Below are 20,034 nucleotides of genomic sequence, written 5' to 3' on the forward strand. Positions count from 1 at the left end.
TTAGCTATCGATACTTGCTGGGTGCACTTCCTCTTTGTGGGCGTTGTTGGTGACATAAGCCGGTCGTTGTGTTTGCACACTGGGTGCGACTCAGATATTGTCAATAGCGTTTTATGGTTCTGTGAGACGTGACTTGATAAGTCAAAGATTTCCTATGTTTTAATTTAACTCGAGTTATTGCTCAGAAAGACGTTTTTTATAACTTTTAATGCTAGTTTTTCACTCTGATGACTATTATGGTTTTAGTAGGATACAAATGTGTTTTTGTATTGTTTTTTCTTCGCTGACCAGTTATCTATAGTTTTTGTAGTAAAGCTTGGGTTTAAAATGATAATGCCAACGAAAATGCTGGTTATTACAATAGTATAACATGTTACTTAACATACTTAAAGGTCTAACAGGAAAAAAGAGGTAACACCAGCATTCTAGTTCACTAGAAATTGTTGCAGGTCAGATTGACATTTTCTGTAATTTAGATTATATTCACATAATGTGATGTGTATAATAAGATTCAATAGATCTTATATGATTGCCTGTATATATGAGTAGGGTAGAGCCCGTCTCATTTTTCTAAATTAGTTTCCTATTCAAATAAATGGTTTTCTTGTTATAAGCTATGAACTGGTTCTTTTGTATTTATTTATGATTTGACTGCTGAAAAAAGCAGCAGGATGAATTCTGAAGTGTTTCAGGCAATATTTTTTGCTCATATTAACCAAATGCTTTAGAACTCATTGGATGGTGCTTCACAGTGCAGATGGAGAATGACCCAGAAAAAGCATTTGAATGCTGGAAAAGCAATCAAATAGGTTTTGAAGGCAAAGAAGTTGAATGTTATGCAATGGCCTTGTCAATCACCTGACTGAATCCGATTAAGCATGCATTTTACTTTTTGAAGGCAAAGCTGAAGGGAAAATGCCCCAAGAACAAGCAGGAACTGAAGACAGTTGCTGTAGAGTCCTGGCAGAGCACCACCAGGAATGAAACCCAACGTCTGATGTCAAAGGATTTGCAACCAAGTATTAAAAAGTGAAAGCTTAATTTATGATTATTATTCTGCTTAATTACCTTTGGACCCTTAACAAGTGGGAGGCACACATGCAAACTGTTGTAATTCCTACAGCGTTCACCTGATTTGGATGTAAATACCCTCACATTAAAGCTGAGAGTCTGCAGTATAAGTACATCTTGTTCGTTTCATTTCAAGTCCATTGTGTTGGTGTATAGAGTCAAAAATTGTAGAATTGTGTTGATGTCCAAATAATTATGGAATTTATATATATATATATATGAACTTTATTGCAAAATTTGCAAATTCAGGAATATTTAAGCGAAACCGACTCTATCGTTGTACAATGCTTGTTGGGAGTGGGTGGCTTGAAGTCCCTTATTGGTAGATTTGTCTAACAGCATCATGGGTAATATAGTTTTTCTGCATGAATTCCGTCATCTGTCATGATTGTTTTTTTTTTTTTTAATGAACAGATTAAAATGTTCATTAGTTACTGTCAAATATGAGGTACCACTATTTAAATCAAACACACTTGAACATAAAAACAGCAAGAACAGAGCATTAACATCGATTAATAAGCATACATATAAAGCAGTGACTGAATACTTATTATTATTATTGTTAACTGAACAATACTTGTTGTAGATATCATTTACACTCAGAAATTGCTAATAAATTTTAAAAGCGTATTACATTAAATGTGAAATTTTAAAGTAGAAAACTAAAATAATACTGTAAAATGTTTTTTAAAGTTATATTTTAAAACAGGCGGTGATGTTGCCTCACAGCAAGAAGGTCTCTGGTTCGAGCCTTGGCTGGGTCACTTGGCATATCTGTGGGGAGTTTGCATGTTCTCCTCGTGTTCATGTGGGTTTCCTCCGGGTGCTTTAGTTTTCTGCACAAGACATGTGCTGTATAGGTGAATTGGGCGAGCTAAATTGTCCTTAGTGTATGTGTGTGAATGTGAGAGTGTATGTTTCCCATGGATTGCTGCTGGAAGGGCATCCGCTGCGTAAAACATAAGCTGGATAAGTTGGCGGTTCATTCCGCTGTGGCGAACCCAGATTAAAAAAGGGACTAAGCAGAAAAGAAAATGAATGAATGAAACGTTTAAACTCAGAAATTGCTAGGAATTTCACAAGCAATAATGCATCACATTAAATGTGAAATTTTGAAGCAGAAAAGCTGAAATAATACTGTGAAATATTTGAAAAATCATATATTAAAGCATATAGTCAGGTTATTTATTTAATGGTAATTGTATTTATTTATTAACTTTTAATTAAGCACTTGAAATCTTTTATAACCTATATTTTGCCATCCACACCAGAAACACATAAAACTAAAAAAATTACAACAATAATATCATGATAACCATACCACAGGCTTTACCTTTTATTTTCTTTCTTCCAAGTGTTTGGGTCTTGATTAGGCTTTCCTGTAGCTTAGTTTTCGTCTCAGGGTGGCAGTATTGCAAAGTAAATAAACAGGTCTGACAAACATTTCTTTCTTTCAGAAAGTACATTATATATTTAAAGAACATTTTGCATATTTAATCTACAAATCCATGTAACACAATGTATAAAGGCCTGAAACACTTTTTTTAAAATGACCCTATAATAAATGCAATTACAAAATCTAATAATAACGTATGTATAATAAACTAATTATACATAGATAATCATTATTGAGGAGTCAGATATCAGAATATTTAGTGTACTGTAAATTATAATGAAAACTGACGCAATTAAGGGAGGAGCAAGAAAACAGGAAGGACATTTAGTGGCTTTTGAAATTTGCACTGCTGGTTACTATAGAGATTTATTGCAGCTCCGTGTTTTATGGCACTGAACCACACGCACTTATCTCATTCGGTGGCGATAAAGAAAGTCCAGAGAGCTCTGTTCCATATATTTTGATTAAATGATCTACAAAAATACGTCAAAATAATTGTTTTTCCAGTGAACTCATTTAAGATTACGGTCATGATTGTTTCGGAACATTTCAAGGTTGCAGGTTGATGCAAACTTTTCTAGTTTTGACTTGACAGTTTCTGTGTGACCTGCTACTTCTCGCAAAGCTGGTAAGGCCTGTCTTGAGGTTTCTGAAGGTGACGATTGCTTTTTACAAGGCAACTGACAGCTCAATGAGGCTGCAGAGTGTGGCTGTCGGAGCGTGTATGTAAATGCACGTCAGCGGACACTTGTGGTGTTGGTTTGTGCTGATAACATTTTTGATGAGTTTCAGAAAAAAATATCTATATTATTTTCAGTTGCGGATGTTAGAATTTTTTTTTAATTATGTTGAACACAAAATATTATATTTTGTAGAATGTAAACCTGTAACCATTGACTTCCATTGTATTGTTTTTATTTCATAACTTTTGCTTCTTGATCAAACTTTTTATTTAAAATGAGTTGAAACAACACAATTCTTAAGTTTTTTGGTGGGATGACTTAATTGTTTTAAGTTCAATCCACTTAAAAATGTTTTAATTGATTAGGTTAACTTAATCTATTTGTCTTGGGGCATTATGAAAGAATTTTGCAGAAACCAGTATTTTTTACAGTGTGAAAAGAAATTGTTACAGGTTTCCAACATTTTTCAAAATACAGTGCATCTGGAAAGTATTCATAGCACTTAACTTTTTCGATTTTTTATGTTACAGCCTTATTTCAAAATGGATTAAATTTACTTATTTCCTGAAAATTCTACACACAATACCCCATAATGACAATGTGAAAAAAGTGTTTTGAAATTGTTGCAATTTTATTAAAAATAAAAATCCTCAAATCAGGTGTACAGAAGTATTCACAGCCTTTGCTCAATACTTTGTTAATGCACGTTTGGCAGCAATTACAGCCTCAAGTCTTTTTGAATATGATGCCACATGCTTGGCACACCTGTCTTTGGGAATTTCTGCCCATTCATCTTTGCAGTACCTCTCAAGGTTGGATGGAAGTTACGGTGTACAGCCATTTTCGGATCTCTCCAGAGATGTTTAATTGGATTTAGGCCTGGCCTCCAGCTGGGCCACTCAAAAACATTCACCGAGTTGTTGTGAAGCCGCTCCATTGATATTTTGGCGGTGTGTTTTGGGTCACAGGTGAATTGTCGAGTGTAAGGTCAAGAGCACTCTGAAGCAGGTTTTCATTCAGGATGTCTCTGTACATGGCTGCATTCATCTTTCCCTCTATCCTAGTCTTCTAGTTCCTGCTGCTGAAAAAACATCCCCACAGCAAAAGATGCCTTTTGGCTTCCGTCTGGCCACTTTACCATACAGGCCTGATTGATGGATTGCTGCACAGATGGTTGTCCTATAAAGTTTTCCTTTCTCCACAGAAGAATGCTGGAGCTCAGACAGAGTAACCATCGTCACCTTCCTAATTAAGGCCCTTCTCCCCCGATCACTCAGATGAACAGCCTGCTCTAGGAAGAGCCCTGGTGGTTCCAAACATCTTCCCCTAACGGATTATGAAGGCCACTGTACAGAAATTTTTCAGTAACCTTCTCCAGCCTTCCCAGCTAGCTATCTATGTATGTATCTATCTACACCACACCTATCTATCTCTGTAATATGTGATTACTTTAGCATTTAATAAGAGATTAGCATTTAAAATGTAGAATTACTGTTAAATAATGCTAACACTTGCTAACACTTACTAAAACATTAAAGCTATCTATCTATCTATCTATCTATCTATCTATCTATCTATCCATCCATCCATCCATCCATCCATCCATCCATCTATCATCTATCTATCTATCTATCCATCCATCCATCCATCCATCCATCCATCCATCCATCCATCCATCCATCCATCCATCCATCTATCTATCTATCTATCTATCTATCTATCTATCTATCTATCTATCTATCTATCTATCTATCTATTACCAGTGTGATGATCAAACATGGTGGAAACATGCCAACAATGTCCTAAAACCACTTACACTATGCTAAATCTTGCTAAAATATGCAATAAACCTTGACAAATGTTAGCATTGTGTTAAAATTTAGGTTTAAACTAGGCATTGTGTACAAAAAAAGTAACAATCTAGATGTTTTTATGTCGTCCATTTGTTTTTATGCTAAGTCGTCTCACATCTGACCTATTAAAAATGACATATTAAGTATGAAATATTCTACGATTACTGTCATTCAATGAAGAACTTCATTTATCCATTAACCATGATCAGTTTTGGACAATTACACGAGCTGAGCACTAATAAACAAGTGTGTAGCCCACGATGAAGCCATTGTCATTGTTCAGCAGCTTCACAGTCATTAATGCATGAGTTGATTTAATTTATATTTGTAGGCGACTCAAAGCTTCTCTCCAAGGAGCACGTCCACCAATTCTGAGAAGGGCCCATTGTTCCCACCAACAGGATGCTAAATTTACCCACCAGAGAACAAAGCTGGTGTGATAATTAAGTGCATGTCAGTGCAGCGAGGGCCTGAAACGTGAGATGCCCTCAGCCTATTGTTGTGTCCAGTTCGGGGCAGTGGTGAAGTGACATCACACCATGATGTCAGGTTCAGAGGGCGGAACCAGAACTTTGGGTTCACCATGATTGGACAAAACCTCTGACTCCTCGGAAGACAACAGGCATAAGAATTAAGTAGTTGGGAAAGGTGGTCATAATTTTTTTTTAAGCATTTTCCTGCAGCATCTCAGTGACGGCGCTGGTTATAATGGCAACCGTGGTACCGGTGAGTATTTGGGGCATATTTTTAGATTATACAAGTGTGTTATGTCACTTAAAAATACATTTCTTTGAAAAACAATTGTGTTTTTGGTTGCATGCAAATATGTAAATGGTTATTTAATTAATGTAAACATGCAAAATAAATGCATTTACATAAATGAATATGAAAAATAATTGGAATATGAATATATTTGCATATAGGTTTAGATATATATTTTTGTATGTTTGGTTTTCTAACATTAAAAGCTATTGTAATTTATGTAAATATTCATTCATTTAATGAATAAACAAGTCATTTAAGGTAAATAAATAATATTCTAGTAATAATTTTCAATAGTTTCTGTTACATGTATGTATGTATTTTACAATAAAAAAGGACAACTAAATCAAAATTAAATAATAATAAAATATTAACATTCTTATATTATTATATTTATATTCTTGTTAATATAACAATGTAAATATACCATTAATATTTATGTTTAGTATATTAAAATGTAGATATTAACAAATATATTTCATAAAAGGGGTATTTGGTGCATGTTCCTAGTCGATATGTTCACTTTTAAGAACCAAAGATGCTTCAGAAATGATCCAGATCCCAAAAAACCCCAAATTTCGGGACAATCCTCCATACCAAAATTAATGTTTTTTATTTATTCATTTTAAATATATATTTTTCACACTATTTTGTTGATATTGGATAACTAGATTTTAACAATATATTTATTTATTTTTACAAAGAGCGTGTCAGAAAGTCTGAGGTGGTGATACTGAAATAAAAGACATGCTTCGGATCACTTACTGTGATGAATCTTATTCTCAGTTCAGTTGGTTTGGGCTTTCTTTGTTCTAGACTGGGTCATGTTCTGTCAGCGCTATTGGTGTGGATGTATCATGTCTGTGCTCTGGGCCGATCAGGTGTCAAGTAAACGAATCTCTGTGTCTTCAAGCTACTTGTTTAGACTGTGTGTGTGAGGGCTTTGGTTTCTCAGGATGTGGTTAATTAATCGTGTTCTTGCTTGGTGAAAGATTTGTTATCGACTGGTGCATTGGCATAAAAGGCTAAAATAAGTGTATATGTGTGTTTGCGTTTCTTTTAGTGTGCATCTTGCTATGGCAGCAGCAGCATTCAACTTTTCGGAAAGGGCCCTGGTGGAGATTACATGTCCCTCTTCGGCTACAGAGGGCCCAGAGGAGCGCCTCGGCCTCGTTTGGCCTGCCACGCTCCTAAAATGACCCTGCGTCAGATCTGTCGTATGTTGCGTATAATGCGGCAACTGCGCAATAAAGAAGCCGCCGCCGCAGCTGCAGCCGCCAGGTGGGTCTTACATTTACACTCATTACACTCACAGACATGATACGTCCACACCTGATAGAACATGAGCCAGTCTAGAACAAAGAAAGGACAAACCAGAATAGGATTCATTAAGCTAGGTAATCTGAGTCTTTTCATTTGCACTTTATCGCTTTATTTATTTACATAATGGTCAACATTTGAAGTGGAATAAAATAAAAAAATCTAAATATTTTTTCTAAATTTGTCTGTGCACTCATTTTTCTGCTTGTTCAAACTACTACAAAAAGTTTCAACTTTGAACAATTTGTTAAGTTAACTCAATCGATTTGTGTTGGAACAAATATATATGGGCTAGGCCTGCATGGTATTGGACAAAACTGACATTGCGAGGTTTTGTTTTTCTGTGATATATAATTGCCATATGAATATAATTTCAACAGATGATTTTGAAAAGCTCAATTTGAATCATTTCATATTGATTGGGATGATTTTTTGGACAAATAATCTGCATAAATTAAATATATAGTGTTTTTTCAGGTTTTCTGGAACTGTATTCAGGCTAAAAAAATGTAAATAATCAAATAAAAATACACTTCATAGTCTTTTTTTAAATAAAAAATAAACAATTCATTTTTGTTCAAATGTTATCATTTCTTATATACAAATGGTTTAAACGCACTTGAATTCTCAATCATCCCTGCAGGCACAGGATGTCAACATGATGTCATATTGCAATGTGCTCCAACGTCGTGGGTACATTGGATTTTGTTTGGAAATAAAAAAAACAATGTCTAGCTGATGTCATTGTCCAACCTAAAATCAATCAAATATCAATGTCTAATCATGTTACAACATTGACGTTGTGTTGACGTTACCACTATGAATCTGTCGGATGTTGGATTTTGGTCACTTTTCAACACAATCTGACATCAACCAAATAGCAAGGTAATTTGACGTTGTTTTGGGCGTCAAAATAACGTTATCTTTAGATGCTGCCTAAACAATGAATTTTGGTCACCTGACGTCATGACCTAAATCTAACCTAATATTATCATCTTAAGATGGTATGTTCCTGCTAGGATAAGCTTTAAAAAACAAAGCAAACCAAAAAACTTAAAGGTTTTCACTTCATAGTCTTTGTTGGTGGATATAAAAAACATCTTTGTTCAAATGTTATAATTTCTTATATACAAATGGTTTAAATACACTTGAAATCTGGCCTTCAGATTTACACTATATGTTTAATTTATGCAGATGATTTGTCCTACAAAATCATCCCAATCAATATGAAATGATGAATTCTTTTAAATTGAGCTATACAAATCATCTGGTGAAATATATTCATTATTTATCGCACAAAAACTAAACCTTGCAATGTCAGTTTTGTCCAATATCGTGCAGCCCTTATAGATGAATAGAATATTGTACACTTGATAGAATGATAATTATATCAATATAAAGTCACAGAATCAATAAATGTAATCAAAATATCCGGTTCATTACAATAAACAATTTATTGTGTTTTTATTGTGTTCTTTGAAAAAAAGAAGCATTACCCAAAATTTATTCATTTTTGTGTTGATTTAGTCGAGAGATTCAGTGACTCACTCATAAAGGCATGTTCCTAAATTAATTAGCTAAGTAAAAGATGAAAAAATAAAATGTTTCATTCCAAAATGAGTGTTTAATTTGACTCATAAAGACACTGGCAGTTTAAAACAGTGTGTAATTTGAAAAGCAATATAACTTAGTTACTTTATTCTGTTGAACACTGAAGCAGAAGAAGCAGAAGAAAACTAAAAACCTTCAACCACTGACTTCATAGTAGGAAAAACAAATACTATGGAAGTCAATGGTTACGGGTGTTCAGCCTTTCAACAGAATAAAGAAACTCATAAAGGTCTGAAACAAGTAAAGGGTGAGGAAATGATGAAAGAATTTAACTGTTTTTTTACTTCGTTAATGACGGTTGAAATCAGTGCCTCTCTCATAAAGACATGTTCCTAAATGAATCAGTTTTAAGGAGCAAACAAAACGGTCATGTAAAATATCCAATGACTTTTTCAGTCCAGAATGAATCATTGTTGATTTGAAAAACTTAAAGACACATAAAGACATGTCGCATACTGGCGTGAATAGGCGTATATGTAGAGAGAAAATGTTTTGTTTTTGAAACACTTTTTTACAAACTTCTCTTAAGAAATCAATAAAAAAAATATTTAAAAATTGAGAAGTGAATTTCATCATCAGTAACAGAACATAAAATGCATTTAGTACACTAAATATTATTAAAACACCTTTCATTCATTCATTTTCCATCGTTTTGTGAAGTTTATTTATAAACAAATTACGAGAGGATCACGTGCTTATGATTGTTCACAGCTGTTCCAGCTTTAGCTCATGACCAATTATCCAATCAGTTGATTCCTATAAATAACCAGAGTTTTCTTATCTCAATATCTTTGTCCCGAAGAACCCCCCACCTCCCACCCCCACCTCCAAACAAGCTTTATAATCAATCATCAGCTAAGTGTGAACTCTTGAAAGTCCCTTCATTTACCAGGGGTCGCCACAGCGGAATAAACTGCCAACTTATGTACCGTGTAGCCCCTAAATTACCTTTATAAAACTTATTTAATTGATTTAGTGATTCAAATGATTCAATGACTTGCTCAGTGCTCCATTCCTGATTCCTGAATTAATCAGTTTTTCACTCAAACTGAATGACTAAATGATTCAAAGACTCTTATAGACAATTTTCTAGTAACCACCTGCAGTGTTGTTTGTAGGTACTGTAGAACACAATAAGAAAGATAATAATAAATGTACTAGTTAAATTTTTACCCTCTATGTTTCTGTTTTACAGAAAACAGGCCTCTCCGCCCAGCTCACCTACGATCAAATCGGAAAAGCGATGTTTACCTGCCTGCTTTCGCCGCAGACGTAGTAACAATATTAAAAGAGTGAGTTAAACACTCATCATCTTCAAAACCTCCCAACATCTTCAGCCCTGCGGGAGTTTGCAAATTGGTCAACGGAGCCAGACCTCACTTTACCCAGAAGACATGAAGTGAGGGAACAAGACATTGTTCTACAATCCTGGATTTTTTGTTTTGTTTTAATTGGTTTTAATTGGAAGAAAGTCGAGCAGATCTTTTGCTGCCTTGAATGCTGGAACTCATTTTACGTCTCATAATGACACAGGAGGTTTTTTATAAGGTTTCTTGGACTCACTAAACTCGAATTTGTAATTTATAAAATTGCAGTCCGGTCAAACAGTTTTGTGTGCTTCTGTCTGTAATTAAACTAGTGGAAAGTCTTCATCAGGGTGGAAATACGACACAGCTATTTGTTTGTTTACTTATTCATCTGTTTGTTGGTTTCTGTGTGGGACGGGGGGCCCAAAGTTCCCTCTTTCTCAAATGAGGTGTGATGGAAACTTAGATACTGGTGTGCATTACAGTGTTGAAACTAAACCTGCTTCTGTGTGTGTAACAACACTGTGAATTAACTCATTTCCTGTTTATCTGCCTTTGAATAACCTGTTCAATAATAAAACAACTCTGATTTGAGTGCTGTTCACAACGTGAGTGAGCATGAATAATCATTAACTCCATTTGGGCTTCGTTTTTCCAGATAAGCTACATACCAGTTTCCAGATTTGTAAAAGATTTATGATTTGTTTGTTTTTTTACTAGTTAAAGACACAATATGTATGTTTTTGTCATTAAAATATCCAAAAACCACTAGAAAAAAGTGTTTTTGCTGACTTTCCTCAAATATTTCCACAAATATTCGGATTACCAAAACAAACACTGTTTTAATTAATTGTTCATTCATTTTTCCTTCAGTTTAGTCACTTATTTATCAGGGGTCAACACAGCGGAATGAACCACCTACTATTCCAGCATATGTTTTATGCAGCGGATGCCCTTCCAGCTGCAACCCATAACTGGGAAACACCCATACACTCTCACATTCACACAGGCACTTATACACTATAGCCAATTTAGTTTATTCAATTATCCTATACCACATCTATTTAGCATAACACAACAGCTCTTTTCCCCACGTGATCACAACTGGAATTGGTGGACTTTGGCATAATAAAAGCTCCGCTACTTTGGTGCCGTGTCAAGCTCAGTCTTGTTTCACCTGATAGCTTTTAGTCTTACTTTTGCTTCATACTACCATGATAATAAATTTGAATGCTTTAGCTCATCTATAAACACAATTTCTGCAGGAGTCCCATAGAATGTAATGAAGACTACAACTCTGATGATTCTTTGTTTGTTGTGAATAGGCATACCGTTTTCACAAAAATGTTATTTAATCAAAGACTATAGAATACACAAGACATGTTACTTATATAGTTTTAAATGGGGTGTAACGGTCAATATAGAGAATGAAGCCCTGCCGGCTAGTACAGGAGCCAATCATCAATCGCTAGACTGACGTTTTTCCAGGGGAGAAGCTCGAATCAGACGTGTGGTTTTACGAAAGGTTTTGTGGTCAACAAACAGTCTGGAATCTCAGCAAAAACTTGCTTAACAGACATAACAGACATTTTTTTGTTTTTTTTATCTGTATGAAAGGAAGGCGAGGTACAGTCCATTCTGTCAAACGCACATCACATGACAGCAACTATTCAAACGGCCACAAACTTGTAAACAAAGAGTCTGTCATTTCTGAAGGAGATTCGCCATCAAGATCAAGTTGTGGATTACTTCAGAAGACCAGCGCAATCTGATGAAGCATTATCAAGAGGATGATCATGTGTAACACTGCTATAAATAAGGTTGGTTTCGTTATCTCGTTCCTTTCGAGTGTGCGTGCACATTAGCTCGGGCAACCTGGAAAAATGCTGAGAAACGAAATTTAATTTATTGGTGATTCCAAATATGTAATGTAATCGTAAGTTTGGCAAGCAGGTTTGGAGAATTTGCTGTTTCCCCATTCAGACAGAATGCCCAAGCATACTGCCCGAGAGGCGTTTTAAAGATGGCCGCTGAGTGAAATGACTTGCCTTAAGGCACTTTGATTTAATAGTTTGTAAGGAGATGGCAAAAATTACATTTGTGAAAACCTGAACTTTGAAACTCTGCACTTTCAGCCTTGCCCATGTTGGATTGAGAATATTGGAATTTCTGTTTTTAAAACAATTCATTCGTCATGCAATACATCGGCAAGTAGTCACATTACTACAGTACATAACACAAGCTGAGTGGTCTCAGTTGATTCTGCAGTCGATAAAATTGCTTATCTAACCTTTAACACACTCTTGAATGAACTGCTTTATATAGAATCGCTCTGACTGTACCCACATAGCAAAATTTCTTTGGCCCAGATTTTGCCCACACAATCAGCTTTTGCTTGGCCCACATTGCCGGTGAATTACAGTACATGATTGGACCAAGTGTGGTTTCCATACAAAGGCCAAACATGGACCATATCTGGGCCAAGTCTTAGCCAAGTTAATAAACACATAACTGGGCCTGAACTGGGCCAGAATTGTTGGTGTGTCACGACTGCAATGAATTTGATAATCACAAACCATTTTGCTTTATGGCCACACTTTTTCTTGAAGTGACCCGATTAGTAGACTTTTATCTTCACTCAAAAAAAAAATGTAAATGTATTATAAAAGTGGATCAAGACAGGGCAAATGTTTGTGTCCCACATGTCAGTTTTTAACACCTGGCTGAAGTCTTATATGCCGCCTTAAAGATGGTGCCACTTCTGTAAAAACCGGGCCATGTTTGGTCCACATTCTGTATGCCAGTGCCGGATGAATGCCTGCTGTGCCAGCTTTATGCCAAATCTGGGCCAGAGTTCTTTGCTACCTGGGAAGCATTTAAATAAGTGAATCAGTAACTGGAAAGTTGAAATCAGAAAAGTCAAGTTCCCATATTACACCTGATTTCAAGTCCTACATTTAAAATGTAACTCCTTTTTTTTAAAAAGTGTTCCCTGCAGTGTTAATTTGGGTAGTATGAAAGAAATTTGGCATACTAGATTTAGGCCAAACTGATTTGCCTTAAAATGTAAATGAATGGTGACCACAGCAGAATAAAACAACTTAAATATCAGCTTGTTTATAACAAGTAACTATAACAGGCCATATGCAAATTATTATTCATATTATTTTAGGTTTGAAGGTTAAAACCCCTTTATCACTTGCTTTAAAAGAACATCGATGTACATTCCTCAAATATATCCAAAATAATATTTTATGTGATTCATAGAATAATACCGAAACACATGGATTTGGTAGTGAAAAAACAATGACAGGTGTGTTATTTTAGTGGGAACTGTTCCTCACCTCATGTCTCCGATGCTTATATGCAATTGCTATGCTTTCCACGGACAAAGGGCATATAGGGTTGTCATCATCGCTGACCGGACACCACAGACTATAATACAACTAGCATGTGCTGAAATTTTCATGGGGAAGATGTTTTCTGAATGTGAGCTGCCAGGGAGTCAGGTTGTAGGACAGGAAGCTGGAGATCAGGTGTCGTCCTGTGCAGGAAATTCATCTTGCATTCACACTTGGTCTCACTCTTACATTAAGCTGCTGACCTGAGCTCTGAGCCAAACAAACTGATGCTAAAAATAAACACACATTAAAAATAGGCAAGTCTGAGTTTAAAAAAGCAAGTCTGACAAATAAAAATATGACATGTTCACACTTGCCGGAAATCACTCTGATCTTACTGACACAGCTTATCAGAGAGCTCTTTTAATTAGTCTGCCTGGTTTTGCTGGGTCAACAAATGTATTTTAACAGCTAATTTTACAACTCCACTAAGAGTTAAACCAGTTTTTAATCCATTCAGCCTATCTCTGCATCTAGTGGAAACACCTTTAGCTTAGCTTAGCATAGATCTGCTTTGATTAGACCGTTAGCATCTCACTCAAAAATCACCAACAAGTTTAGATAATTTGCCCATTTAAAGTGTGACTCTTCTGTAGTTAGTCACACCATGCATTAAGACCAAACCAAAATGAAAAGTTGCTATTTTGTAGGTTGATTTGGCTGGGAACTACATTCTGATTCCGTCTTAATAATCAAGTAACTTTGCTGCTGGACTATACCTGTAGCAGGCGCAATAATATTGACCCGCACACACTGCCTGCAAGCACGTGGTCATGTTAGAAGTTACCAAACTGAGGACTTTTTAGGCACTGATAAATAATATTACACCGGAATGAGATTATAGTTCCTAGTTCCTTATTGACTTTAGTCTTAGTACACAATGTAACTACAGAATAGTCAAGCTTTAAAGTAGTCATGAGATCGATATGAACTCTAATTTTTATATGTATATATATGTATAGTATATGTATATATATATATATATATATATATATATATATATATATATATATATATATATATATATATATATATATATATATATATATATATATATATATATATATATATAGTGTTTGTCATAAAACATGTATCTGTGCACTTTATTATTTTGTAAACATTAATTTGCCCTGATAATCTTTAAATTAAAAACCATAACCATTTCTCCCCCCTTAAAATAGTTTTTTCTTTTCTGGTCACATGGAATGTCTTTAGGGCGGGGCTATCAGAGCGTGTCTCGTTTCTGAACTGCTTTTGTTCATTCGTCAGTCTTCCTCTATTTTTTTAGCATCTTAGCCACTTGTTAACGATCCAATCGGTTCCTGAAGAACAAAATCAGGCACCCGGCTACGTACATCACTACAGGGAAAAAAGGACAATTTAACTTCTGTTTTATGCCAACTTAGGCAGATTATCAAAACCTTTGATCATTTTTAAGCAAGATGCTCAAAATAGGAATTAATTATTAGAAATGTTTTATTTTTTAATTATTTTGAGAACCAAAATAAATAATTAGTAGGCTACTTTCTGAAAGATGTGCCTTGCTAATGCTAATTATGCTAACATGCTATTTATTTTGTCTCCCCAACAGCATGCATGTCTGATATTATGACATCTAATAATACAATCATAATTATCTGTAATGTAATGTAATGTGTATTTATATAGCGCATTTATTGTGTATGCCATACACCCAAAGCGCTTCACAATCATGAGGGGGGGTCTCTCCACATCACCACTTGTGTGCAGCATTCACTTGCATGATGCGACGGCTGCCACAGGACAAAGGCGCCAATGCACTCACCACACATCAGCTATAGGTGGAGTGAAAAGATAGTGATAGAGCCAATTCAGTGGATGGGGATTATTGGGAGGCCATGATCGTAAGTGCCGATAGAGGGACTTTGGCCAGGACATCGGGGTTACAACCCTGCTCTTTTATGAGAAGTGAGAGAGTCAGGACCTCAGTTCACCCTACTAAAAAATCCAGCTTAAACCAGCCTAGGCTGATTGGCTGGTTTTAGCTGGTCGACCAGGCTGGTTTTAGAGGGGTTTTGGCCTTTTCCAGGCTGGTTTCCAGCCATTTCCAGCCTGGTCTTAGCTGGTCAGGCTGGAAGATAACCAGTTAAAACCAGCTTGACCAGCCAGGCTGGGAGCCCAGCCAAAACCAGCTATGTCCAGCTTAAACCAGGCTGGTTTTAGCTGGATTTAGCTGGTCAGTTTCCAGCCTGACCAGCTGAGACCAGGCTGGAAATGGCTGGAAACCAGCCTGGAAATGGCCAAAACCCTTCTAAAACCAGCCTGGTCAACCAGCTAAAACCAGCTAACCAGCCTAGGCTGGTTTAAGATGGATTCTTCTGCAGGGTAACGTCTTATCCGAAAGACGGCGCCCACTGACAGTGTAGTTTCCCCTTCACTTTTAATGGGGCATTAGGACTCACACAGACCACAGGTTGAGCGCCCCCTTCTGGCCACACTAACACCACTTCCAACAGCAACCTAGTTTTCCCAAGTGGTCTCCCATTCAGTGGTCTCCCATCCAGGTACTGACCAGGCTCAGCCCTGCTTAGCTTCAGTGAGTAACCAGTCTGGGGCTGTTCGGTGATATGGCTCTGCCTCAAACTGTGCAAAAACCAACTAAGGTTGGTTATGTTTTGCATGTCTGTCAGATGATCTTCCTCAGCAGATGCTACTTAGTCAGAGAAAGCTTTCAAGCAGAACACAACATATGTCAATAGCAACAGACCAGCCAACAAAACTTTAGAAAACAACACAATGCTGAAAAAATGTTACAATAAATACTATAACCTTAATTTCTTATTGAAAGTGCAGCTGATGAATCACCATTCAGATGTTTCTACTTGGCAATCAATCCTTCTGTTTGCTCAAGCTAGGCATGCTATCAATGACTCATGCAGTAAAACTGTGGCCACCAGATTAAAAGTATGTTTGGACAGCTTCTTGACAGACAATGATCCTGGCATTCCTCATTTCCATCAAATTCCATTCTCACAAACCCAATGAAACAGGAATCTCCCTCCATGTTGGCATAGTCCCTACTTCTTTCAAAATGGCTCCCCTTATTGATTTAAAAGGGATAGTTCACCACATAATTAAACAAATACTAGCGCTCAAGTGGTACCAAACTATTTCTGAGCTTCTTTTTTAATGTTGAACATAAGAGAAGATATTTTGAATTGAATTGTTATTAATATCGACTGACTTTTATAGTAGGGGGGGAAAGAGCATGGAAGTCAATGGCTAACACTGGTTTGTAGCATCCTTTTCATTTAAGTATCTTCTTTTGTGTTTATTACAAAAAAGAAACCTAACAATTTGAAGCTAATTGAGAGTGAGTAAATGATTTTAAAGAAATCACACTTAAATAAAGCACCCACATGTTGGTCCTTTTTATTCCTATGGAAAAATATCTGTTTTCCTGTCTACACAGTTTTGTCTTTGGACCCATTGACTTTCATTGTGCAAATGGTAAAATGATTGCTTACATTTATATATTTTGGTGGCTGAACTAGCCCTATATTTGGTTTGTTTACCCAACCATCCTAACATTAATCTGCTTAATTGGTGGATGTGGTTTAAGTTAGCCTCCTTGACCTCCTTTCACCTCGGAATATGACTACTGGTTGTGGTAGAGGTTATGTAAGGTCATTAACTAGCCACTTTATCAAAACCTAATTTACATTTTACTTTGGTCAATTTGGTCCCACAAAGAAGATTAATAGATTCTTTCCTCTGTGAGGTAAGATATTTAGCTTGATTCTGATTGGCCGATGAATTTTATAAAGGTGTGCAATCATTTTCAAGTAAATGCACAGCTAAAGTAGTTTCAGACATTTAGTTCCTTATCACTATGCTGAATGATTTTTGTTATATCACAGCCTACAACAGTAAAACAAAACAAAAAAAAAACTTTGGCAGGGTTGCCAAGTCTGCAGTATTACCGCTGAGTTTGCTATTTTTAACCACTTTCAAAATATTTTTATATACTGTATATATATATTATATATAATATATATTATTATATCTGTATATATCTGTGTGTGTGTGTGTGTGTGTGTGTGTGTATATATATATATATATATATATATATATATATATATATATATATATATATATATATATATATATATATACACACACACACACACACACACACAGTTGAAGTCAGAATTATTACCCCCCTGAATTATTAGCGCTTCTGTTTATTTTTTTCCCCAATTTTTGTTTAATGGAGGGAAGATTGTTTAAGCACATTTCTTAACATAATAGTTTTAAGAACTTATATCTAATAACTGATTTATTTTATCTTTGCCATGATGACAGTAAATAATATTTTACTAGATATTTTTCAAGACACTTCTATACAGCTTAAATTGACATTTAAAGGCTTAACTAGGTTAATAAGGTGAACTAGGCGGGTTAGTTTAATTAAGCAAGTTATGGTGATTTGTTCTGTAGATTATCTGTAAAAAAATTGCTTAAAGGGGCTAATAATTTTGTCCCAAAAATGTTTTAAAAAAATTAATAACTGCTTTTATTCTAGCCAAAATAAAACAAGTAAAACTTTCTCCAGAAGAAAAAGTATTACCAGACATATTGTGAAAATTTCATTGCTCTAATTAAAATATTAAAAAAAGAAAACAAATCAAAAGGGGGCTAATAACTATATATATATATATATATATATATATATATATATATATATATTTTTTTTTTTTTTTTTTTTTAATGATTTGACATGTTGCACTGTTTATATTTATATGGTTGCATTTAAATATTTTACTCTAACAAATTTATATTCTATATTATATTCTATAAAAAAATGTGTGGCCATATCCATGCTAAACAGATCGGCAGGACTCTCCAGGATATTTGAAAAAAAAAAGATTTAATTTACAAGGAGAAAATGATTACAGTTTAATTAGAAACATCTTGATTGTTTATTTTAGATTAGCATCCGTTGTTTATAGGGCACATATGGCAGTTACATGAGAGCCACCATACAAGCTGTGTTGTCAATCTTGAGGTAAAATGAATTTTTTTATGAAAACAGAATCTTTATGATTACAAATATTCCGTGATTATCAAAAATGAAACTGTGTATGACACATAAAGCTATGTAAAACATGTATTATATGAATGCAAATGGCATTTTTTGAATCTTGGTACAACCCCAAAATCAGAAAAAGTTGGGACAGTACAGAAACCTCATTCATCTCACATTACAAAGTTGTACAGGTACTTGACTGACCTGCCTGCAGTCCCGACCTGTCTTCAATAGAGAATATGTGGTGCATTTTAAAGTGTAAAATGTGACAACTAAGACGCTGTACTGTTTCCCACCTTAAAACTTGTTTGCAGGAAGAATGTGACAAAATTACACTAAAAACACTTCATCACTTGATGTCTTTAGTCCCTAAACGGCTTTTAAGTGTTGTGAAAAGCAATGGCAAAATTACAAAGTTGTAAATGTTTTACTGTTCCAAGTTGTTTTTACAAGTGTTTATTTGGAAAAGAAAAACAATAAACATCACGAGGAACACATTAAATAATGTTTGTTGTATTGTCTGCAAAGAAATACAAGTCAACGTAAATTTAGAAATCACTTTTTTATTTTTTATTTGCGTTTTTCATACTGTCCCTACTTTTACTAATTTGGGGTTGTATAATTGGGATAGTTTATTTTTTTGTGCAAAGACTTGGCAACCCTGAACCATCGGAACAATTTCTTTAGGTTTGATAATCATAAGCAGTTACCACACTAGAAGGCATCACCACCTCAGTTGTGCTACATTTTATAATAATTCAACAGCCATTCATCAATCAATTCCTTACTTTTTTATGCTCAAGGCAACAAAAACCTATTTGAAATCCTGCAAGATCCGAGCTTCACCAAGGTTCCACAATCCGATACGCGCTTCACTCGGAAATATTGATGTCGGATTCATGAGTGGGGAGCTGCAGGTCAAGGTCAGGGCCACGGAGGGCAGAAGTAAGCACACGAGAACCAGACATAAATAATGATGAGTCTCCCTGTTTAACACTGAAATTGAGAAGAGGGTTTAAAAAAAAGAACTAAACACGGGTGAACAATGACCTGTGAATGTAGGACGCCCTGTTGTGGACTGTACAGATTGAGGAGGTCTCGGAGAGATCGCGTCATCCCATCAGCCAAAAGTGGACACTTGAGCCCTCGGTGTTACAATTGGGACCGCCTCCCCAAAGCGACGTTAGGATGTTGCACTCACTTTTTGTTGAGTCACTCGCTTATAAAACAGTGTTTTTGCTTAAAATATATGTTTTGTATTGAGATAAAGAATTTGTTTATTTCCTGATAATTGTTATTTTTTGATCATTTACTTACCAAATACGTTTTTTTTTTGAGGACAATATTTTAGGATTTTTTTTTTTGTTTGTTTGATTGTATATTAACAAATAAATTATACAGGAAAGTACAATGTGATTGAATTAGCCTAAAAGGTATGTTGCAACTGCAGTATAGACTGACTGTATAGTAATCTACCTATAAATATTGAACAATTAATCCATAAATAATAAATAAAAGTTTAAAAATACTTATAAAATTTGCTGCATTTCTAAAAATACTAT

At 35.2% G+C, this 20,034-nt stretch overlaps 1 protein-coding gene and 1 long non-coding RNA gene across 4 annotated transcripts; one reads left to right on the forward strand and one right to left on the reverse strand.

Annotated features, from left to right (window-relative positions):
- The first annotated feature begins 2,810 nt into the window (after window positions 1-2,810).
- On the forward strand, window positions 2,811-10,781 carry LOC147830828 (uncharacterized). Of its 3 annotated transcripts, XM_087311967.1 has the most exons (4): window positions 2,811-3,095; window positions 4,355-4,549; window positions 6,829-7,046; window positions 9,892-10,781. In XM_087311967.1, exons 2-4 carry the CDS (start codon window positions 4,487-4,489, stop codon window positions 9,995-9,997), a joined length of 387 nt encoding a protein of 128 aa, XP_087168093.1. In that variant the 5' UTR covers window positions 2,811-3,095; window positions 4,355-4,486; the 3' UTR covers window positions 9,998-10,781. The 3 variants fall into 3 exon arrangements, with proteins under 3 accessions (XP_087168093.1, XP_087168094.1, XP_087168095.1); XM_087311968.1 differs by lacking the exon at window positions 2,811-3,095 and having other exon boundaries at window positions 4,338-4,549; XM_087311969.1 differs by lacking the exons at window positions 2,811-3,095; window positions 4,355-4,549 and adding an exon at window positions 5,624-5,729.
- A 40-nt stretch (window positions 10,782-10,821) lies between these two features.
- Window positions 10,822-19,704, reverse strand: LOC141380925 (uncharacterized). Its single transcript, XR_015526333.1, has 3 exons — window positions 19,523-19,704; window positions 13,348-13,634; window positions 10,822-12,868 (listed from the first exon to the last, which is right to left on the reverse strand). It is a non-coding gene; the product is annotated as an uncharacterized LOC141380925 (long non-coding RNA).
- Window positions 19,705-20,034: the final 330 nt, after the last annotated feature.

The sequence above is a fragment of the Danio rerio genome, chromosome 25 (assembly GCF_052040795.2).
Source record: "Danio rerio strain M-AB ecotype USA chromosome 25, GRCz13ab, whole genome shotgun sequence".
Taxonomy (NCBI): Eukaryota; Metazoa; Chordata; class Actinopteri; order Cypriniformes; family Danionidae; genus Danio; species Danio rerio.